Below are 23079 nucleotides of genomic sequence, written 5' to 3'. Positions count from 1 at the left end.
AGAAAGAGATGAGATTGAATTTCCTTTGAGATAGGGATCACATTCCCTATGTAGAGCGGATTATGCAATTAAAAGAAGATTTTAAAGGCAAACTATTGTGAAAATTAGTGCTTTCAGACAGTAGCTGTTTTCAGACTCAGAAGATGGCAAGGGTTAGTTGCTTTCTTGTCAGAGTGAAATAACTTCTTAGATACTAATATGAGAATGTCTCTAATTGGAGTATCCTTAAAGTTGGTCATTTGGTAATTAAGGTACACCTCATCATTTGCAAAGCTGCTCCACTGCTCCTTTGAAATGTTACCTCTGTTATTTCAGAGAAGACTCCAGTAATTAAAAGTGCTTGGCTATAAAATCAATAGAAGTAATGAGGGGCAGCTTAAAAGCAGAGTAACAGCTTGAAAAGAGAAACAGGATGCTATACATTTTGTACAAATGTAAAAGGTCAGAAAGAAAAAAAAAAAAAAGTAAAGGTAATAGCAAAATGCAAACAAACCTCCAAATCAAAGCCAAACCAAATCCCCAGTTGAGGCTTGGCAGGGTTAAGGAACATGAGATGTAAAATAGAATATGGAGGTTGCATTTCTTTAATTCTTATTATTTACAAAATTAAGGACATACAGTCAAGCAAGAAAGTTCAACTATTTTTAAAAGTTGAGACAAACGAGTATCTAGACTCTGTGCAATATGGTACCACACAGCCTTTAGTCTTTATACTGGAAGAAATAAGTGAACTTGGATAAAGAACCATATTATATGCACAACCAGGTTTTCACTTCAGGTTTTCCCTTTCTCCCTGTGCTGTGACCATATAGTAAAAGGTCCAGGATCGGATATTGCACTGCCTGCTCTTCTGCCCTGTGAATTCTGCACACTCCAGTCAGGCTCACTCAGACCATTTCTCCTCTTTTCTTTGATGGCATAGATATTCTGTCAGACAACACATACTGCTGCCAGATTTAGTTATTAGATGCAACTATTTACAAATTCTTTCCAGATCTTTAATCAGCAATATTAGTTGTGCATCTAGATTTTCTCTCTCTATTTCTACAAGGTCGGCCTGGATTGTTCAAAGAGGAGGAAGACATCGTCATGTCTGCTAACTTCCATGAACCCACCTTTTAAAAGCACTGATTTTTAGACCAAGATATAAAAACACTCTCTCAACATTCACCTTTCATCTGACAAACACATGTGTACAAAACCCAAACTCTATCAAATCACTTCTGAAAGCAGTTTTGAAAGTTTCTAAGATCCTATTACATAAATGTCTAAGAGAAGTGGTTACATTGTTCAGTGGAACAGCCATTCTATCTCGGGCGTGTAAACTCGACATTACAGTAATAGCTATACTGATAATGGATGGCACACAACTTGATGCACAGAAAGGCTGAGTGCAGCGAACCTGGCTCTCACTGGAAGCTGGAGGCAGCTGGTTTCATGAAAAAAAAAAGAGTGAAGAAAAGGCTACCACGCATCCATACAAATTTTATATGTCCACCTTAAACGGAACAACTTGCCTATGCCCTTAAGAATTTCAGATGTTCAGTTAGAATGTATTTTCAAAAATGAAATGGCATAGAACAAGTTCTGTAAAATAAAGTAACAGAATTCAGAAAACTTTTTTTTTAAGCTTTAGAAAATCCTGTAAATGTAATTTGTATGAAGCATCCTAGTAGTCATCTGATTTTTTTGCTTATCAGTAATAAAATATATTTCTAAAATATCAGAAATGGCAAAAAAGGGTTGAAACCTGTGCTAGGGACCACAGTAAGCCTAGTATAATGCTTATCTCTTAGTTCCAAGTACTTAATTCAATCCTCAAAAACACAGTTATAAGAAACTAATAAAAGCCAAGTTTCATAACATGTTTCTGAATCTGCCAAGTTCTTAAAAATAATTCATCCTACAACACAGAAAACGAACTTAATTCTTTGCTACTCCTCTCAAATTTTGCATCTTCTGAATAACAGCCTCTTCAATACTTGATTATTCTGTAAACTTTTTTTTTAAAGTAATAAATGATTTATTAGAATTTCTACATCCAAAAGTGTTATTTTATCTCACATTTGTAAGGCCAAACATCATTTGATAGAAAAAAAGTATCAATTCACTGTGTTTGTTTGGGATAGAAATATCACATTGAAAAGAAACTACTACCGTGTTTTACAAAAAAATTCTGATTTTTAAAGTCACAAGTGTGGAAATTCTCTAGTTACATGAAAATGTCATCTTCATTTCTCTTCTTCACCTTAAACATGAAAATTTTGCTGCAAAGCATGAAGAGCGAAAAACCAAATTCTAAAATCTCAAAAGTGTTTTCCTATCAAGAGGATTAAAAAAATGCCCCCACCAAACCCACTACTTGCTTATCTTACAGTAACACGCAGAATCCTTCTGATCTCACATTTGATCTCCCTTAGGGGGATGTGGCCGAGAGAGTTTAAAACTACACTTCCTCTACAAGGAACTAAAATGATGGTGTTCAGCAGCTATAGCTAAACAAGACTAATCAGAACTGCTTCTTCTAGTTATCCCCCACGTAAAAAAAAAAGAAAACATGTCTTCTGCGGTCACTGTTGTCGATAATTTTCAAGACTAAGAACACAACTGTTGTCATTTAAAGTAATTTCCCTTGGTTCTGTACTAATGGGACACAAAATGCCTGGCATTAATTAACTGAACTTTTCAACTGTCACTACAGGTCCCTGTATGCAGTGACAGTCACAAATGTAAGCTCAAAAACATTACTGACTATTCCACTGCATCATTTTGGTTTAAAAAGATGCACATCAGTCCCCCAATACCAAAAAACTCGCATTCTTCAGAAAGTAAATTGCTTGTCATGTGTATCAGAAATGCACATACAACACACGTTATGTGTCTGGGAACCCTAACACAATCTAGTTGCTTGTACTTCCAACCAAGAATATTCTGTGAACTGTGAAAGAGATGTAGCAGATGGTGTTGCAGGGGTATCTCATCCCACTCACAGCACTGAAAGGTTTCAGGTATGTTCTGGACACTCAAATCTCTTTCTAGAGATGAGGAGGTTGTAAACAACTCCACTGTGAACTCCCTTCTTTGCTTACTTTCTGTATCTAAAGTTACAGCTAAAATATGCTGCATGTGCTTTGAATCAAAGGTCCTACTGACTAACTGATCTCCAAGGAGGTACTTGAGGATTGTAACAATTAACTTTGTGGATTTTAGCAGAACAGAAATTATTAACACAAACCAAACACAAGACAAAAATACCTCATGATCCACTGTTTTTTTGTCATTCAATTTTAAGTACCATTGATGGTCTTAAATTCAGCTTTTATAATCAGAAAGTCAGAGTGAGGCATTTAGAAGAAAAAGAATAATAAGCTAAACAAAAAACTTTGCATGATTACATCACAAATCTGGATAAATCGATCTTTCAAACTTGCAGCGTTCAGATATAAATGTCACATTCTAACCTGAAGCTTTAAGGCAAGTTTGTTCCAGTCTTACCTATACCTAAAACAACACTGAAGTTCTTTACCATACAGGTTTGATTAAATTACAGCTACTATGCTCTGAACAGTCATACTTAGTCAATGCTGTCCATACCACAGATTGCACACAGAATACTAGATTTCATCACTTAATAAAACTATTAGTTAATATCCCAAAAAGTATTTGAAGGACATCATGGGCTAATGCATAACTGTACTTCACAGTATCTCAACATTCTAAGCTTAACATCTGTTTCCTGATTTTTTCAATAAATATATATATATTCCTTCTTTACAAAGTGCTTTGCATTACTAAATATAATTACATATTTCGGTTAGAGGAAAAAAATGCAATATAGAATTTTATTTCCATCTGGAAACAATAAATGAAAAACTTTTTTAAAGTATATGACTGTGAAAGAAAATTTCTGTCTTTCATCATGACTGAAATGGCTTATTGCCTTTTCTCCCTATTCCCAGGAAGACGATAATATGTCTATGAGTGAAGGGACGCAGTACACAAAAATGACAGTTCGTGTAGGAATGAAAAGGTCAAAGAGCAGTACAATTTGTTAAAACCTGACTCTACAAAACACAGCAGTCATCTACATTTGGAATCTAACAATGAATATGAAGCATCCTTTAGGATACTGATCACATAGGAAATTAATTTTTTTCCAGTTTTTAGCAGCTGGAGTATATCAGAACACAAGGCATATTACCAGAAAGATTTCTCTCTAGTCAGTATATTTTATCCTAGCAATTACAATACACAAATTTAACCACCTAACCAGAAAATCACTTCTCCTGTTTGTAATGACACCACGTGCAACCACAGAGAAGCACAGAGACAATAAACATCAGTTTCTGTGCATCTTTATGTCAGTACCAGCAAGCTGTTCAGTCAGTGATTCTACCCCCTAACCTAAAGCAGGAAAAAATCCAGTATTTGAATTCTGCCTCTTGTTTGAGTCACGATAATATGAATAACTTACTTCCTAGCAAAAGGATTTTGTCCTCTGCCAACAGTGAAGTCCAAAGAAACACTCATCCATATGGAAACATGACAAAATGGCACTCCCTCAAAACTTCATCCCCTTGTGGCAGATGTTAGTTTGGGATATGTCACGAGGGGTGTCTGCTGACTGTTTTCTTTCAGAAGCTGAGTGGTGCCACCACCAGCACAGTCTGGATGAAAATCAAGTGGTTGTGGCCCATTTTGTAAATTCGTCTGCTGCAGTGCAGCTCACGAACAGATGTGATCTTGTGATGCAGGCACGGGAACGATGACACAGTATGATCAAGTCTGGAAAGCTCGTAACACAGTTCTGTTTAAACTAATGAACAGGGAACTCTCCCCCTACTCCCCCCTTCCCCCCCATTCCCGTGAGCAATGGGGCTGTAAAAACTTAAGAACGTGTGGGATGTATAACCACAAACGTCCCCAAGGACACGGGCTGGAAGGCAACGCCTTTCCCTCATCTGTATATGAAACGGGGGAGATGTAATGAAGCTGCATGATGGGCAAGCTTAGTGGTAACCCCTACCTCGTGTAATATGACATGACATACTCAGGTCTTTATCCTATCATTTGGATAAAGGCAAGTCACACTGGAGCAGTTAGAAGCCCACGCAATTCTAACCAATGTAATTTGAAACTCAAAATCAAATCTTTGGGTTGCCAGATGGAGGGCAAAAATCTGTTTTGTCATATGGGAAAAATGCCTTCTACATTACCAAACAGAAAACTGGTATTAGCTCAGGCCACCCTTAGAAGTGGATATAAACCAGACTGCAAGCTGTGATTTGCTGATAGGAAAACTAGCCATGAGAGCCATATGCTCAGCCCTAGCTGTTCCCAGCTGTTCTCCTAGGTGCAGGATCTCTCTACTGCTTCCAATTTCAAAAAACAAACAACCACAGTTAGCTAAGCAATTTTTTTCTCCCTCATAGCTACATATTAAGCCTCATCTCTTAAAAAAATAAACTAAGTCATACAAAAAAAAAAAAAATCTAATATGCTTTTAAAAGCTTACCACATCTTCCTTTATCAAAAATGAGGACAGGCTAACTCAAGTTCTTGCACAAAAAGTGATATTCAGATAGTATCACAATACAATAATTGTATTTCACAGTCCAAAGGATCACTTGAGGTTTGTTGCATCTCTTCTTGTGAGTCAGTGCACAAATAAGAAAACACAGAGCACCTGAATTTTAAACACAAAACCATCAAGAACTCTCCTACTTTGTTAAAAAATACATACGTTTCTCTCCAAGATTATACATGGTATACCCAAGAATAAAAAGAGACTCCTTGTAGAGTACCCTTTTTTTTGCATTTATCTGATAAAAATGGTAACTCCCAGGACAGATATATTAAACTTGGGTTATTGAAATTCTTCACAATAAGCAAGTTGATATCCCTATCACAACATACTTCCAATATTAAAGGAGGACTGACTTTAATAATAATGGCCAGTCTTCGCGCGTGAAGATCCGGGGAAGGTCTTTCCACCTTCCAGCCTGCGCATTGGATTTTTTAGGTGAGAGACAGTGTGCGCGGAACTGAGCCCACCCTTTAATCCTAAGGTTCATCTGCCGGGGCCAAGCGAGCTTGGACGGTGGCAGCGAGGTCCTCAGGACGTAGGTGGGTTGCCTTTAAGGGCTAACGAGCCCCACCTGCCCGGGAGTGGCCCTGACCGGGAATCGAACCCGGGTCTCCGCGGTGATAGTGCCGCGCCTTTACCACTAGACCACCAGGGGCTCCAGGACTGACTTTACACTGGGTAAAATCTATGCATCAGCATCTGCATTGGTTAGACTGCTTATTACTCAGTTTGTAGTGAGCCCCGAGCCCAAATACATCTGAGTCTCTGCATCACCAAAACACAGCTGGTTCAGTGACACATTCAGCATTAATACCACACTAATTTCCGCAAGGTATTGCACACCTTCAGTTCCCACAGGAACTGATGGAAGTTGTGTGGCTGGAAACATGCAGTAAAATGGTTCAGTGCTTTCAAAGATGAGAACTGTTATTGTTGCTGCTGCACCCATCATTACAATCCTAAAGAGATCTTTGTGAAGCTTCAGAGTGCAGTTTGTCCAGTTTCAATAAATTGATTCATTTTAAGATAAAATGTACATTTAATTAATGGCTAGAGTGATGGTTTAATGACTTAAAGCCAGCCAACCAAATACTAATTCCTTGTGAAATGATTAATTTTGATGTGCAAGAAAATACACACTTTTTCATTTTCTCTGTGGTGCTCCCTAATTTCTCATCATTAAGAACTCCTCAAATTAAATATTTTTTTCCAGAAGTAAATTAATACTCCTCTTTGCAGTATGTATTAGAAATACATATTGTGAAGTTCCCTAAAAAGGTGATTTATTGCAACAACACACTGCTACTTCAAATAACTCTCTGTCTCAATCATACTTTATGCTAATAAAACCTTGAAAATTAATTAAAGCATAGAGAGGCACACACAGTAGGCGAGTAGGACTGTCACACTACCTTTTTGTCTTCAGAAAGCTGGATGAGTGGAATGCATTGCTAGTTTCATCCATACTATGCATTTGTTCACCACCTCAAAAATGCGAATCCCACAGGAGAGAAAAGAATTGATGGTTCCTGCTCAGAAGGAAGTCATAGAATGAATGGCACACCCCTCCAGAGTTCAGCTGTACTGAGACAGAGCAGTGCCAGGAAGCCTCTCTATTGTTTTTCTCTATTTCAAAAAATCAAGTAGAATACCTAAAATAGCATCTGCTTTAGCAGTTTCCAGTGAAAGAAAAATAGCGGAAGGTTTTAATCAAAACTTAAACCTTTAGGCAAGTACTACCATTTTCTTTTGTGAGCTGACCTAAATTTCATAGTAAAACAGAATAAAAATATTCCAAACCATAATGACAAGATTGATTATCAAAGAATTTACATTATTCAGTAGCCCTTGCACATTTAACACGACTAACTAAACCAAATGAATTCAAAGACTGGGTAGAAGAAATTTTATCTCTTTTCCTCAAGTAATGGTATAGAATGGTACAGAAACCCAAAACTAATACTATTGTGCAGTTTTATTAAAGTTTCTAGAACATATTATATTTCCTTCTTCTCATTTTTAAAGAATAATCACCTACAAAATGATCAACCTTTTTTTAAACAAATGCCAAAGCCTAACGAAGCAAGCAGTCTTACTGAAGATTATGTAGATGATGTTGCAAAGCACAGCAAATGTGACAGCTCATCTATCAAAGAAAACAAAAGGGTTTAAGCATCTAAACTAAACAGAAGCTTTTGGAACAGCATGGAGAGGAGTTGGTAGAACTTCACTTATTATAATATAAATAACTAGGAAAGTGAAATCTTATTTGTTTAACAATGAAGGCAGAAATATAAAAAGAAGATGGCATAGTTTGTTATGCAAGTTATATTTTTGACAATAGCTTCTACCTCAATGCCTTGAAGCACATGGCAACTAATAAAATTCCCGCTTTATTTAGCACAAATGCAGTGTCCCATATATGCACTACCTATTCTGTGAACATACTGCACAATTAATGGTGATTTTCATTTTCTACTAGTAATTTACCAAAGCTCCAGCTCCAAAGGACTAGGATGAGACAGTATGATAAGTAACTGACAGACAACCTGACACTCAACACAAGATTTGAGTGTGGATCTGTCTGCATTTAAATTCTGCTCTTCATTCTTATGCTATCTAACGAGCAAGAGAAACGTTCATATGAGTAAATCATAATTAAGGTACGGTTAATATGCACACCTTTAACTGGTCAAGCAGTGTGCTACTTTGTGTTAACTCCTTTTTGCAACACCAGTTTTTATTCACAGATTATTAAACACAGCAGAGCACTAGATGCATGCATAAAATACTCTGCCTTGATGAAAAGCTGAATTTCGCATAAATAAAACCAGTTCTTTCTCTGTGTATCTCAAAGCATGTTTTCTAATAGTGTTTATAAAGAACAGGAGCTTCGTTCCCAGTAACACAAATCTTCCTTCCACGCTGCCTGGAAGGAAACCTTTATTGTTCATCAAAGTTCTTAATACAATAACATTGTTAAGGTTTTTGAGAGCACCCAAAATTCACAAATACGACATAAAACCTTCAGGAAGAGTAAAATGGGTTCTTATTTTGACATTTATTAAGCCAAATCACATTCTACCAGCTGGAAATGAACGTCACCAAGCATTTACAGACGCTAGGATCTGCTGAGTCTGAGATCTTAAAACGCTAGATTAGAGGAAGTGGTGTGACAAAACGTATCCCAAAGCACAGTACAGTTTCATCCATTTCCTAACCCCATAATATAAAAAAATACATTCACTCTGGGGTGAGCTCATGTTCCCATGACACCATGGCTTAAGGAGTAATTGCAAGGAAATGTGCTGTATTTGAAAACCCCAAAGAACACTTTCAGAGAAAGAATAGGAGAGACAGATTATTTTAGTACTAAAAAATAAAAAGCAGGAATACACAGAGTAAGCAAAGATGCACACACAGCTTACACAGGACGAATAAGCACTTAAAAAAATACCAAAGAAAACTGTAAACATCCCTTCATTCCTCTCCCCCACATAAATTTTTTTTTCTTAGAAGCCCAGATGCAACTGACCCGTCCTCCTCCCTTTAGTATCTGAGATTCCTTTCAATTATACTGCTAGCCAAACAAACGCAGTTTGCACAGAGACAACTTCGTCATTATGGTAAGGTAAAGTTGCATGGTCCACCGACTACAAAACGCTACAAAATTCACAGTAATAAGAAGTCAAGGGCTTAACTATTCATTTATTTAAATGTATGCTGCAGTTTTCATTTTTTCTGGTCAAATCAACAGATTTTAATTGGCACTTTCAAAAGCAGCAGTCTATGAAAATGACAAAAAATAATATTAGAAACAAAACAAATACATACCCTAAAGGCCTTTTAATTCTTGAATAATGCTGCCCTTTTATTTACCATTGAGGAATGTGTGCATATTATTCCCTTTTTAAATGCAGTTCAAATCAGCTTACACTCTAGATTATTCAAAACTTGCTTATACACAATGCTGAAAAATGCTTGGTGCACTCAGAGGAAAAAAGAACAATATAGAAAAAAAGAAAAGTGAATTAGTTATTTCATACATTTCTATGTGCTGTGTCAGGGCACGTTTCAGGGAGCCATCTGTAGGGTATCAGCTTCAATGAGGGTAAGGAACATAAACACTGAGCTGACATGAAAAATCAAAGCAAAAGAGCAAAGAAATACTACTGCAACTCGTGGTACACTTGGCACACCTCATGCATTTAAAGACACTGCTGCCATCCAGACTCCATCTCAATGGCTGGTGTACCACTCAAATGTCCTGAATTAATAACGGAGATAAAGCCCACAGATGGCATATAGTATGGTTTGAGACAGACTCATTTTGACAGGTGACAAAGACGACTACTCATCTAGTCATGTGAAATTAAGCACTTACGGGAATGGCAGGTGTGAACTGCCTCCTTTATACAGATTTGGAAGCATCCCATCACTCACAGAAAGTGCCATACTAAAATCCCAGACAACTCTGCAAGTACAGTTAGACTGTACTGCAAGAGAGGTAAACTAAGGCTGAGATGTGAGTCCCTGCTTTTTTAGAGTCTGGATGATCTATATTCCCTTGCAATTTGGACAGATTGGTTACTTAGAGAGAAAATTAAGTTAAAACCTACGGAAAAGTGCAATATAGTCAAGGCAAAAATTAGTATCTAACACTATGCCACAAACATTAATTAATTTCAAGCTGCTATATATTTGGCCTTATTTTTTACTTTTCACGCTAACTCCCCTTCATCGTTTATCTCCTGCTACTGTTTTAATGGGCTTTTCCCAAGCCTCCCTCTCCCTCAGTCACTGCAAGTGGATGTTGAACACCATCTCACTGGAGCACTAGCAAATAGCTTCATAATATGATTGCAGAAAAAACGCCTGGAGGTTACTTCTAAAGCAGGGTGTATTCCTTATGTACTTCTGGTACACGTTGATACTACAGGATGATAAAACCTTTGCCATCTGGCAGTGTGTGTAATTAGAGCAGTAGCTCTGTGCAAAGACATATGGGCAAGAGTACACAAGATAACCACATACACATGCATTCCTTTTAGGTTTTGCTAAGACAGTGAAGTGGACTATAGCAGTAACCTTCTCCTTCACCTTTAACATCATCTCAGATTTAGGAAAAAAAAAAAAAATCTGAGCTAAATTACTTTTCCTTGATCATAGTTCATGTCTGTTCACTAAAATTTCCTGCCATGTAGATAAAATTTCAAGTCTTCCTCGATGCCATGTTGCATCAACATATTAAGAGAGGACTGACACTGGACCTATCTCCCACTGCACATATCTCAAAATCTCAGTTTGAGACCAAACTTCAAATAAGGAAGCTACATTCTTTATTATGTATATATTCAAACAGACTGCTAAGACTGCGAAAGAGCACTTTGGAAAACCGCAATACTACCTCCATTGCTCAGGCAGGATTTCTCCAAGAGGAAAACTGAAAATGTCCTCTGCAGGTAAACCACAAGCTCCAACTTTTTTCTCAGTCTTAGCACTACGATCAAGAGAAACAAATGTTGAGGTCTCCGGTCCTCCAGTTTCTTTAAACACACCCAGTAACCCTCTCTGCCATACCGACAAGCCTCACGCGGGAGAAGTCCTACAAGGATCGGCTGCATTCACGTTCATTGCCCGTTGAAAGCAGTAGTGAAATTTTAAAGTGCAATTTCCCATTCTCCCTTTATGAACATTTGTTTGTTCAGTCTGCAGGGTGACCTTGTAGTGGGCAAACTTAATTCACTGGAAATCAGTAGCCATACTCCAGGTTCACGGTGAGTGTACTCCCTTGGTGGGAACACAGGGATTCAAACCAATGGTCTGTCTTTGAAACAGCTCTGGATCACAGGTAGTGGGAAAGCTTGACTAACAGAATTAGACTGATTTTGAACACTTCAAAATGCAAGTAAACCTAAATATAGTGGTTTCACTACCAAATTCTGTGATTTCCTGATCTGCTTTTGCTACTTTATACTGCTCACTAAAGTAAGTGCAGACATCATCTGCAGCTGAAGAAAACAGCAGATAAAATATATAATATTTTTACACCCTGAATAGTTGTGATAAAGGCTCTTTTTGTAATGACTCAGCTCAGTATGCAGCATATCAAAAAGTGTTTAATATTTTGCATGACTGTAAAAGACTTCATGCTTCCAAATATTTCTTTCTTTACAAATAAAAAGGCCCAACTGAATGCAGAATTTACAGTTTGAAAACATATGGTTGCTTCTCATCCCAAGACTGGTCATGCTCAACATGGCACTATTACCACCATATTTACTGAATAAAAAACTAAAATACTAAATTGTCAGACCACACAACACAAGCATACTGAGGATTTTCATGAGATTAACAGCATCCCCTGAAATGACAAACATCTTCAAGTACAGAATGACATTTACCTGACAGCAGTACCTGAAGGCACTGGGTATGCTCAGTATTTTAAATCATATGAAAAATTAAACTGACTCCCTACCTGTAACAAACATGAGCTTGAATGACCACTGGCCCAGGCTCCCAGATCTACCAGGCCTTCAAGTATGAGGGTCTTCATGTTCATTGTAAGTGCTCACAGCTTTCCTTTGCTCCCTCCTCTGCTCTCGTCCCACCACTCCTGACCCAAGGGAAGCTGTCTTCCTCCTCCTCTCCTTGTGCTGGCTTCCAGCACCAGTGGAACAGCAGAGATGCTGGCTGGCACTTCCTAGTGGATACTAAGAAACTAATTCCTGGATACAGGCAGATGAAACACCCTTGAGATGAGTGGTGTTTTCTGTTCCTTTTATTTTTAGTTCCATGGGACCTGTGAGTGTTGGCACTATATTAATGAGTCAAAAGACTCACAAGGCCAAAACACAGCCACAGACCCGAGTGTTCAGTGCAAAGGAAACACTGCTTAAACAGATCTCTGGGCATAAACCCACCCACTGCACACTTTCTGAGCAGACAGTATCTCAGAATATGTTTACGAAATTATTTTTTAAAGAAAAAATAAGAACCTGTAATCACTTTTTGGCACTTGCAAATAAATTTTAGCCTATAAGCATTTTATCAAAAACTGGACTAAGTATCTTTTAATGAAGGAGGAAGTTATTCAACCTATATACAGAAAACACATGTAGCATGAAAATGTTATAATTTTTTTAGTCAGTGGATACAATCCATTTTCCTGAAAACCACCAAGACTAATTAATATGTAACTGAAGTACCTCACGTATAGCTACATCTTAAAAAATCTACCTGAGCAACACAAGCAACATAAACTGGGTATATTTCAAGGGACTGAGGTGTGGAACAAGGGGATAAAACAGCACTTAAGGTACCTCTCTCCTGTGTATGACTCCACACACTGCTAGAACAGTCTGTGCAACTTAGACTTCAACTGTATACAGAGTGATAAATTTTTTAATTTTTAGTCCTCTGTTCAGTCAAATTATCCATAAGTGCAATGTTTTCCTCATTCACTGAGGACATTAGCACTGTTGCAATGTTGTCCAGGGAATTCTTTGCTTCTGCTGCATCTGCACCATCAACAACTCACCACACTAATCCGCACACCCCACAATCTCCTCACCTTCTGAAAATTGAAAGGTGCAGACACTCCAGCAAAGAGTAAAATAAACCTGTGAATTCCAAGGACACAATCAAGCCAGTGACCTGACGTTTTGAATGACCAGTGATTAAAATACACAAAAATTAGAAGGAAAACAAATTTTTGTAAAACGTTAAAAACCCTCAAATTTAGGTAGCTAACCAGTCCTAATGATAGAAGAGTCCATGCATTACTACAGATCAGTATTGAAAAAAATATACATAGCATAATTTCTGGACACTCATATTTTTAAAACATTTAACTTAAAACTGAGTGTTATTGGAGAAAACAAATATATGTTTAACTTTGTTACTCATTTTGGAGGTTACAAGAATAAAGACAGACATAAAACTGGCCAAACCTTCTATCTGCAGGTAAGCTCCAATAAATATGGGAAACGTGTAAATGAATCAAAATAATTGCTTTTAGACTGAGTCTCCAGGGAATCTCTGTCCAGATCTTAAAATTAATTTATACTTTTACATGACTACTGTTGCTCTATCCTACATATATCTGTCAATTTCTAAAGTGAAGAAAACACTTGCCTAGCAGTTACATATGTACAGTTGTATGAAAATTGTATTGCTGAAAATTTCTGATTTTTAAAAACAATACATGATTGGATTAACATTGTCCTTTTCATTGTATATAAAAAGTGACACAAGATTAGTACATTTTCCAATGTAAAAATTTTTCTCAGAAAGCCAAACAACATCCTAATTAGCAAGATGATTTCTAACAAAATAAATTATTAAAATGCAGCACCTTTTAAAACAATTAATGAAAGATGTTTGCAGTAAATAACTTCATACCTTTCTTAGGAGATAACAGATCTACATCTGGATTTTATCCTCATCAACTGACACAAAGGTTAATCACTTTCTCAATTAATTTTGTTTGGTTTTTTTTAACAAATTATAGTTTTACCCTTTCCTCAACTGAAAAGTTAAAAGCACATTCCCCATAAAGAGTTTATTTAGTTTAGTGAAAATGTATACAGAGGACTGCTAACACTGCCCAGTGATCCTTCAAAGACAAGTCTGGTGAGCTTGGAAGAGGAGATAAGATAAAAATGCAGAAGGTAAAACTTTTTTTACCAATTTAGTTTGTCAAATCATCAAAATTATGTCACCAAATTTCAAGTTCAGAAATTGTACACTTTGTTGCTTCTAATCTCATTGAACTACTTTGTTATATTTTTTTTAAACTAAGTTATATACTTACGTTTCTGTTTCTTATCATTACCTTTACAGATTCTAAAAATAACACGTGAAACACAGAAACAGGAATAAATAATACTTAAAAAAAGAAATCATACAAACTGAAAATTGTATGGAATGCTGAAGGTGACAAGCAACAACAAATGTTGTCACTACACAATAAGGCTGGTGCACACATAGAGCATGTTCTCCACAGTAACATTCAAAATACTGTCCTTGACACCCTAAGGAAACACAAGTGCAACTATAAATGCTATAATGTCTCTGGGAAAGCAGCATGGACATCAGCTATTTATCTAGGTATTGCTGATGCACATGGTTACAAAATTTACCTTAAACTATATCCTTCCCTGCTTTTTTCTCCACTTTAAAATTGGGTTCATTCTGTGAACGGTTCCTAGGAGTTTCAGTAAATTCAGTTGGTGACAGAATCCAACAAAACCAACCCAACTTTGAGAAGAAACTCTCACTTCCTCCTCTGTATGAACAGGATATTCTTTCAAATTCACACTGTTGTACATTTTGTTGTTTCTAATCTGATTGAACTACTCTTTTACAATTTTTTTTAAACACAGTTATATACTTAGATTTCTATTTCTTATCATTAAGTCTACCGACTAAAAATAACATGTGAAACAGGATAATGAATACATCATTGAGTGAGACCAGCATACAGTGTTTCTGGAAATATTTGCCTGAGTTGTAGCAGGAAGGCAGATTCAATCCCAGAGTCCATCACCTCCTAATGACATTTCCTTTAGTTATTGGAAACACTAGTCATACGCACAAGCAAACATCACTACAAATAAAGTCCTACAGGTCAGAGATCTCCGTAATATTATAATTACAAAATCATTTGAGTATCTTATTATCTCAATAACTTGCTGTGTCAGGCAAATGGCTTAACACTGTTAGTCTAATTCTATAAATTTATGTGAAGTCCATAATTTTTTCAAGCTACCACTTAAAATGAAACACACTGCACACAAGGTTCCATGCTGACTCACTCAATGAATGTCTATGCCAGCACATAAATGATTCTCTTTTCTTCCTTACCTCCAGATGCTCTAAAATATAGGGAGGGTTTGTCATGCCAAGCCTCAGCATAGCTCCCTCAGGAATAACTTCAACCAGCTTCCACAGAAGCGTGGGCAGGTCTGTGCCAATGTCTCTGCCATAAGCCCCTGTGTCTTCACTGGTCAGCCATATCTCACAAACACCCTCTGCGAATAAAAGAAAGAGATAATTAACAAATCTGTTTTAGAGCTGTTTATTTTATCATACAGCTGCTCACTCTTTTAAATGCAGTATTTCACAAGGCTATTATGCAGCCAGACTGGATATTCAATTGCAAGGGGGAGGGAAGGAGAAGGAAGGCTTATCCCATGGGTAGCAGTGGGTTATTAAGTTCATTTTATGAGCACAAGAGTGCTACAACAATGCTGTAAATTATCAGTGCTGTGGAGTGATTAACATTCACAGCCAATGACTAATTCTGTGCTGCCTCTACAGCAAGTCAGTCAAGTTTAGTACTCTGTTCTATTTTTTGAGCTTAATTCATTAAACACCACAAGTGACATTACCCAAGCAGAGTTTGCATTAATGGTTATTACTAGCAGTTAGATTATTAACTGGTAAGCTTCCAATAAGCAAAAGCAGCTCTAAAGCAATGTGATTAACGTTCCTCCTGGAATAAATATTAAAAACTTGTATTCTTTAAATTATACAATTAGCAATGCAATATCAAGGTTGTATTGAAAAGGTTAGTGACCACTGAGTGATAGTACAGGAAAACCTTCTTCCTGGCAGTTAATGCCTTTTTTTCTCCATCAGTCAGAGCCTCAGGAAACAGTATATTTGATTTATATTGTAAATAGCAACCTTGAACACTGATATTTGATAATAATATCCTCCTACTCAAAGAGGGGAAAGATTGTACCACCCTTTAATAATAGTTGAAAGCAATAAGGTTTCACACAGCCAATTCTGCTGGTCTGCCCCTCATTCATCCTTTTTGCAGTGCAACCCCTCTCCCCATTCCTTACCATCCCAAAGCAAGAAGTAAACCGCCAAAATCAGGATGTCTGTGAGGAATACACCTGTGATTCCTAGCCAGATAAGGTAACTCAGTGAAGAGTTCAATTTCTAAAACCAATGATGAACCGGTAAAGGAAACATCCAAACACTAGAATGTGCATAATTCATCAAAGAACTCTTTAGACCAGCAGAGAATGTATCATAAAATGTAAATGTTTATGCTACAAATATATACTTAAGATGAGGAAAATATAAACGTGTACACAGACTTTAATCACATAAAACATAATAAACCTAGAAAACCAGATGTTTTACAAAATGCAAGCTCAAGACTGCTACTCTTAAACTCACACTGTAACAATAAAGGCAGAGTGCAAGCTATGCAGACCATCAAAGTTAATTCTGTTTGAACAGAAAGGTTTTCAAGGTCACTTATTATTTAGAACTAAAAAACTCATCACTTCTTAAGTTTTGCTTCACAAACTAGTCAGTAAGAGAGATGTGTAATTCTGATCCTGTAAGAAGTCTGGTACAAAGCATTAATGAAGTACTAACTTCTCTTTGGTTGTCCAGCTGCAACTTTGTAGTCCCACTCAAACTGAGCTCCCCATGCAGAATCTCCTCGCAGTATACGCGCAGTGGATTCTACTGTGCACACTGTAGGGTTTGCTGCCTGCCCTACATTTTCCTGAAATGTGGAAATATGGTGGGGGGAACCATGTTCTTTGCATATGCTACATGTTAAAAAGAAGTGTAAAGGATCTAAGTGATTGCAAAGGTCCTGTTTTATTTGGTTTGGTTTTGAGTCTCCAGTCTGCACTGCAAAACTGTTATTTATTTGCTGAGTTTCTAATGTAACCGAGTAATTTTCATTTGCAAGCTTTCAACCATAGGAGTTGTATGGGTTTGGATTTTCTATTTTTTTTTCCCCACCCCACATGAAAATGGCTAATGGAATACTGCCTCACAGTTACCAGATGAACACTGAGGAAAAAAGAATAAATCATTGGCCTAGGAATGGAAATAACATTCCGGTGGAAAACAACAGTGAGCTTTTAAAGCTGCATAGGTGGGGACCATTAGCCCCCTGATGGGCTGAAACTTCAAATTAAATCACAAGAAGAGGAAGCAGCTGTAATAGTAAATCAGCAACAACAGGAATAACTGTCTCATCTGCTCTTCGATCAGGGTGTTGAACAACAAGCAATGGGAATAATTCATGCTGAGAGAGCCAAGGATGTAGTCCTAATATGGGGAGGGGGGAGGCAGGGAGGGGAAAGGACACCTGTATTTTAGGAGAGTGTCCCAGTTTCAGGCTGACAAAATGGATCTTCAAATACCAAAAGGAGCTGCGAGTGATAAGTTTTTACAAGCAGGGTAAACCAACTCCGTGAATAACAGTGTGTGACAGGTTTTGTGTCAACTGTTTTTAGGCTGTTTATTCTAGTCCTTCGCATTCTCAGTTTAGGAGTCTAAACTTACAGCAGGTAAGAGGAGAAAATAAGAGACACCTCTCCAAAAGTATTAATGAAGTCAACCAATAATTCCAATAATTCCTATTTTCACTTCACCCTGTTGCCCTCCAAACTTCAGCCCTAGGCAGAATTCTTTTCCTTTCTTTTGCAGTGAACCTCACTTGATCATTCACCATTCTGTTACTGGGTAATTTTGGTGCTAACAAAGGCAAGCTGATTTTGTAAACAAGAAAATTGATCCAAACGGCAGAGTTCAGATGTGCAAACTCAGAGCATTTGTTACAGTATTAAGGCCAATTATCATTATAGCCAAGTAATTACAAGTCTGCCTTTGGTCACAGCTCGTAGTTTATTTCTCACCCTGCCATCACTACCCAGCACAAAAGAGAAACCTCAATAGTTGGCTTCTGATCTCTGCTCAGCTGTAATCGGAGGGGACTGAGAATGAAAAATGCTGGAAAAATAATAGGTTCCAAGCAAATGAAAGAAGTTCTGAGCCTATTTCTTCTCCAATGTCTCAATATAAAGAATATTCATTGCATAGTTTCTGACATGGGTTTTAACTTCATTTTTTTTGGGCAAACGATCCTTGTCATAAAGAAGATAAATCCTACAGTTATCACTTCCATGAGATATGTGCATATCTGTTTCAGAGACCACTTGAAATAATTTGTTTCTTTAATAAAAAACTTCTAGCCTTTTTATTCTGGTTTATCTTCATATCACTATTGTAAACACTCTTTTCAGTGGTACCAGACATCCTTGAAACTGAAGTGAAATCTACTTTATCTGAAAAATTAATTTACTTCAATCTACAAAAACACCTGAAGATGTTAAAATATTGGACACTTATCCCAGTGAAACTCTCCTATTTGTAAGCCTGCTGTACCTTTGTACAAATAACATTCAATGCCCAAATCCCCTTCTTTTTTCTTCTCCTTCCCTTCATTCTCTTCTTTCCTGGCAGAGCTTCTAATGCGAAGAGGAGTGGCTTTTCCAACAGCACAATGCTCTGCAGGCTGCCTCAGTGGGAGGCCCCCAAATCTGACCTTCTCAGTAGCCCACATATGCTTATCAATAACTGCCTGACCTCCTTGCAATTCCTTCTCCAACAGTGAATTCTTACGGCAGCCTGCAGTGCTGTACAGACCCCAGAAATACCTCTCCCACTGCACCACAGAAATCTTATAGACCATCTGCCAAGGGGAGGCCTGACTTCAGTGTTTGTCAAAAACTGCTTGCAGACTTGAGGACAATCAATCTGACCATTAGAATCTGACACCCTTAGAATTATTTTTAAAAAAATTATAGCCAAAGACAGAGAGAAAGGCTCGGGAAAAAAAAATTCTTTTGAAACATGCTCATTGTTCAGAATGAGCTTAGCCTACATTATTTTATTTTGCTTTCAATTATCTGAGTTTCCCCTTCTTTATTCAAAATGGATTTTACAGGTACTATTTACATACTTGATGCAGTGCATGTGCTAGATTACTTTGCTGAATGCGTGCCTTAACTGGGAAATTGTGAAGGCATCTGTGCATAAAGCATATCACTGTATCAACCTGAATATAATGCAAGTTTAAACAGAAACTGAGATCTGGAGGAAACAAGTTCCTCCTATAATTCTGAAGTACTCTGCAAGCATTGATTCACCATGTAAGAGCCCTCCTCTTAAGACTGAGTTCAACCACACAGATCAGCACTGAAACATCTCATTGTAGAAACCTACTGAAAGAGAAAATCAGGGGAGCAACTCACTGATGCTAATGGAAGTTTAGAAGGATTCATTTCCAGTTCACTAAGAAACCCCTATTTGATCTGTATATATACAGGTCTTCTAGAGTTGAGAGAGAATGGAGTTAGACACAATCCTGAACAAACTCACCCCAGCTACTCAGGAAGTAACTCACACCTAACTGGCACAATTATAAACTGCAGGACATCTGTCAAGCAGATGATGAAAGCAGAAGGCCGAAGAAAAAAAAGACAGATCTAGGTAGAGAGCTGGTGAAAGAGGCAAGCTGTCAAGCCTGAATTTCTAGAGGATCTTAATTTTGCACAAAAATATTTCCCCTTTTCAAAAGATCTATCTTTTCATCCTTTTGGACAGTCTCAAGGACGTGACAGATGATTATGCATTCCTGTTTCCTCAATGCTTGCCACAAACAGGAGAACAAGATCTGTATGACATCACAAATGTGGGCTGACCTACTGGAATGCAATGACTGGGAAACTACTAGATCCCAAAACTCCCATTAAAGGAGAAAGTTTAGCAAAATGAGGGCTGGCCTAACCAACCCTTCACATCACAGGAGGAAGCAACGGCTGGTTGAGTGGCCAGAAAAGGCTGTTCAGAATTAGTGCACTTCAAAATGAGGACCAGAAAAATATTTCTCTGAACTTTTGCTATTAGACTCATAGTCAAGAATTTTAAAGTATCTCCTTAATAGCATACATTGATCTGAAGCATTGATTAGTATTACATAAGAACCTGCTACACACAGGGACTCAAAGCCTGAACAAATTCCACTTTATGTGGTCATCAGGAAAGCCAAAAGGTAAAGACAATTTTGTACACATAATGAGAATTTCTTTTCTTTGGATCACAGAATAGCTTAGGTTGCAAAAGACCTCTGGGGGTCATCTAATCCAATCTCCTGTTCAAATCAGGTCCAATTATACAAGATTGCTCAGGCCCTTCTGCAGTTGCGTTCTGAATATTTCCAAGGACAGAAATACCACAGCCACTTTGGGTAATCTGTTCCAATATTTGACAACCCTATGGGTAAAATATCTTTATTTGCACCTAATTGCAATTTCCTGTGTTCCAACTTGTCCTGTTACCTCTCATCCTATCTCTGCAAGACCTGTCTGACTACAAGACAGTCTGGCTCTGCCTTCTCCATACCCTCCCATTAGGCAGTCATAAACAGCAATAAAACCTGCTCTTAGCTTTCTTTTCAAAAGCTCCACAAATCTGTTTCTTGTGTGCTATGTGCTCCATCCTGCTAATCATGTCAGTGTCCCTCTTCTGAACTGCTGCAGTGTGTCAGCAGCTTTGCCCTGGGGCGCCCAACACTGGACAGAGCACTCTGTCTGTGAGATCTCATAATTGCCAGGTACAAAGCACTAGTCACTCCCCAGGGCCTGCGGCTGTAGTCCAGATAACAACATCTAGGGTACAGCTCATAAATTGCTCAGGGGTTCCACTGCTGACTCACGTTCACCAGTTTGCCCAGTGGAACCCCAAAATCTGCAAAGCTGCCTCCCAGACGGTCAGCTCTCCACATCCACAGTGCAGCACGGTGTTACTTCATCCTAGATTCAGGACATTTTACTTGACTTTGTTGAACTTCATGAAGTTTACAGTCAGTCCATTTCTCCAGGCATTTGAGGTCCTTTGCAATAATAGCCATACCCTCCAACGAGTCAAGTACTCCCCTAATTTGGTATCAACTCCCAGATTCCTCAAAATACACTCTGTCTCACTGTCCATCTTTATAATATAGACAGGAAATACTGACTCCAGTATCAATCCCTGTAAAACACCATTAGTAACCACCAGCTAGACTTTATACCTTGGATCACCACCCTGGGAGCCTGACAGTCCAACCAATTCCTTCAGCCACCTTACCATCCACTTTATCCTGTCCATATCTCACTGATCTAAGAATAGTGGGAAACTAAAAATAACCAAAACAGAAAACACCAGAAGAAAACAAAAAACCCTCAACTCCACGGCAAACCCCAAAGACAAAAAAACCCCCAAAACACAAAGCAACCAAACAACCTACTAACCATCCCCCCCAAAAAAAAAATCCCAAACACTGTAAACCAACCCATCCCAAAGCACGACAACTCCACTTCTTTCTTCTCTGCTACAACGCCAGACACCCCATCAGAAAAATCACTCAGGACATTCACAGGATTTGCAGTTTGTAAATCTATGCCAGCTGTTCCCAAGGACCCTCTTGTCCTTCCTGTGCCTAGAGGTGACTTCTAGGAGAGTTTGCCCCATAGAGAGTGAGATTCAGTTGTCCTGTAGTTCCCTAGATCTTACTTCTTGCTCTTCCTGAAGGGAAGGGTGACATTCCCCTTCTTCCAGTCATCAAGAATCTCCCCTGGTTGTCACGTCCTTTGAATGATGAGAAAGAACAGCCCCATAATGACATCATCCAGCACACTTGCCGCACTTGGATGCCTCTCATTGCAGGATTATTTCTATTACTTCTGGATGCCAATCTGCAGTTACAGAAACTAGAGCTATGTTTTGCGAATGCTTAGTTCAGTACAAGCTGTTAAAGCAGTTGTGGTTTCTGCTACCCACTGGATGACACATATATTAGAGTGCTTAGGAAATGAACACACTGAGTTTTATGGTCTGTGTATTTTTGAGAACAAATGTTTGGAAACTAGTACGAAGTGACATAGAGACCAAGTTATACTGACTGATATTATTCCACCCATGTAGGATAACAGTATTTTAAAAGTAGAATAATGACCAATATCACTTTGGAAGATTCTGTTTGGCAGTGTTGTCTACTACACTTAGTAACAAAATTCAAGATATTTTTTCTTTCTCCTTGCCAACATACTTCAGTAAATGTTTACACTAACAAATGATTAAAGTTCTCATGTATTTATATAAATGCTATACATTAGTATATATTCATGGTAGGAAAGTCTAAAAACATATGAAGCCATAACAGGAACTTGATTTAAAGGATCATTTACCATACACGCGACATAGGTACTTACAATAAATTCCTGATCCTGCAAAATAATGTAAAAATGTTTGGGCTATACTTGTAAACTGCAAGATATTTATATAGAGATATATATATATATATATATTATATTTCCAAAAAGTAAAACATGTTCTCTCTTTCACTTCCATTCTAGGTTGTAATCAGAGCCTAAACGAACTTTGATGCAAAGAGCTAAAGAAATGCCTTACCAAGCTCAATGCAGAAGAATTCAAGAAACAGCTTGGTTCCACCTCAAGGTAAGTGTGTTATTAAACTTTAAAAATTTAACATTTTATACATTTTTTCCCCTCAAAGTGCATTCAAATTTGTCTTACTTTATGTAATTTACAAAATCGAATCAGAGCTGAACCACAGTGAAAAAATTACAAGCTTTACAAATAAGCACTTTTCTTAATTACTT

The 23079-nt window shown here is 37.7% G+C and overlaps 1 protein-coding gene across 3 annotated transcripts in view; it reads right to left on the bottom strand.

The window, feature by feature from the left end:
• CDKAL1 (CDK5 regulatory subunit associated protein 1 like 1) overlaps positions 1 to 23079 on the bottom strand; it is a 407608-nt gene that overhangs the window by 144678 nt on the left and 239851 nt on the right. For all 3 annotated transcript variants that reach the window (XM_050328712.1, XM_050328692.1, XM_050328703.1), the window contains one exon: positions 15455 to 15621. In XM_050328712.1, coding sequence (XP_050184669.1) covers positions 15455 to 15621 — 167 coding nt within the window. The remainder of the gene's footprint in view (positions 1 to 15454; positions 15622 to 23079) is intronic.

Source organism: Myiozetetes cayanensis, unplaced genomic scaffold (genome assembly GCF_022539395.1).
Source record: "Myiozetetes cayanensis isolate MyiCay16 unplaced genomic scaffold, myiCay2020 scf1, whole genome shotgun sequence".
NCBI classification, from domain to species: Eukaryota; Metazoa; Chordata; class Aves; order Passeriformes; family Tyrannidae; genus Myiozetetes; species Myiozetetes cayanensis.
Note: the sequence above shows the minus strand (reverse complement) of the source record. Positions and strands in the feature narration are given on the sequence as shown.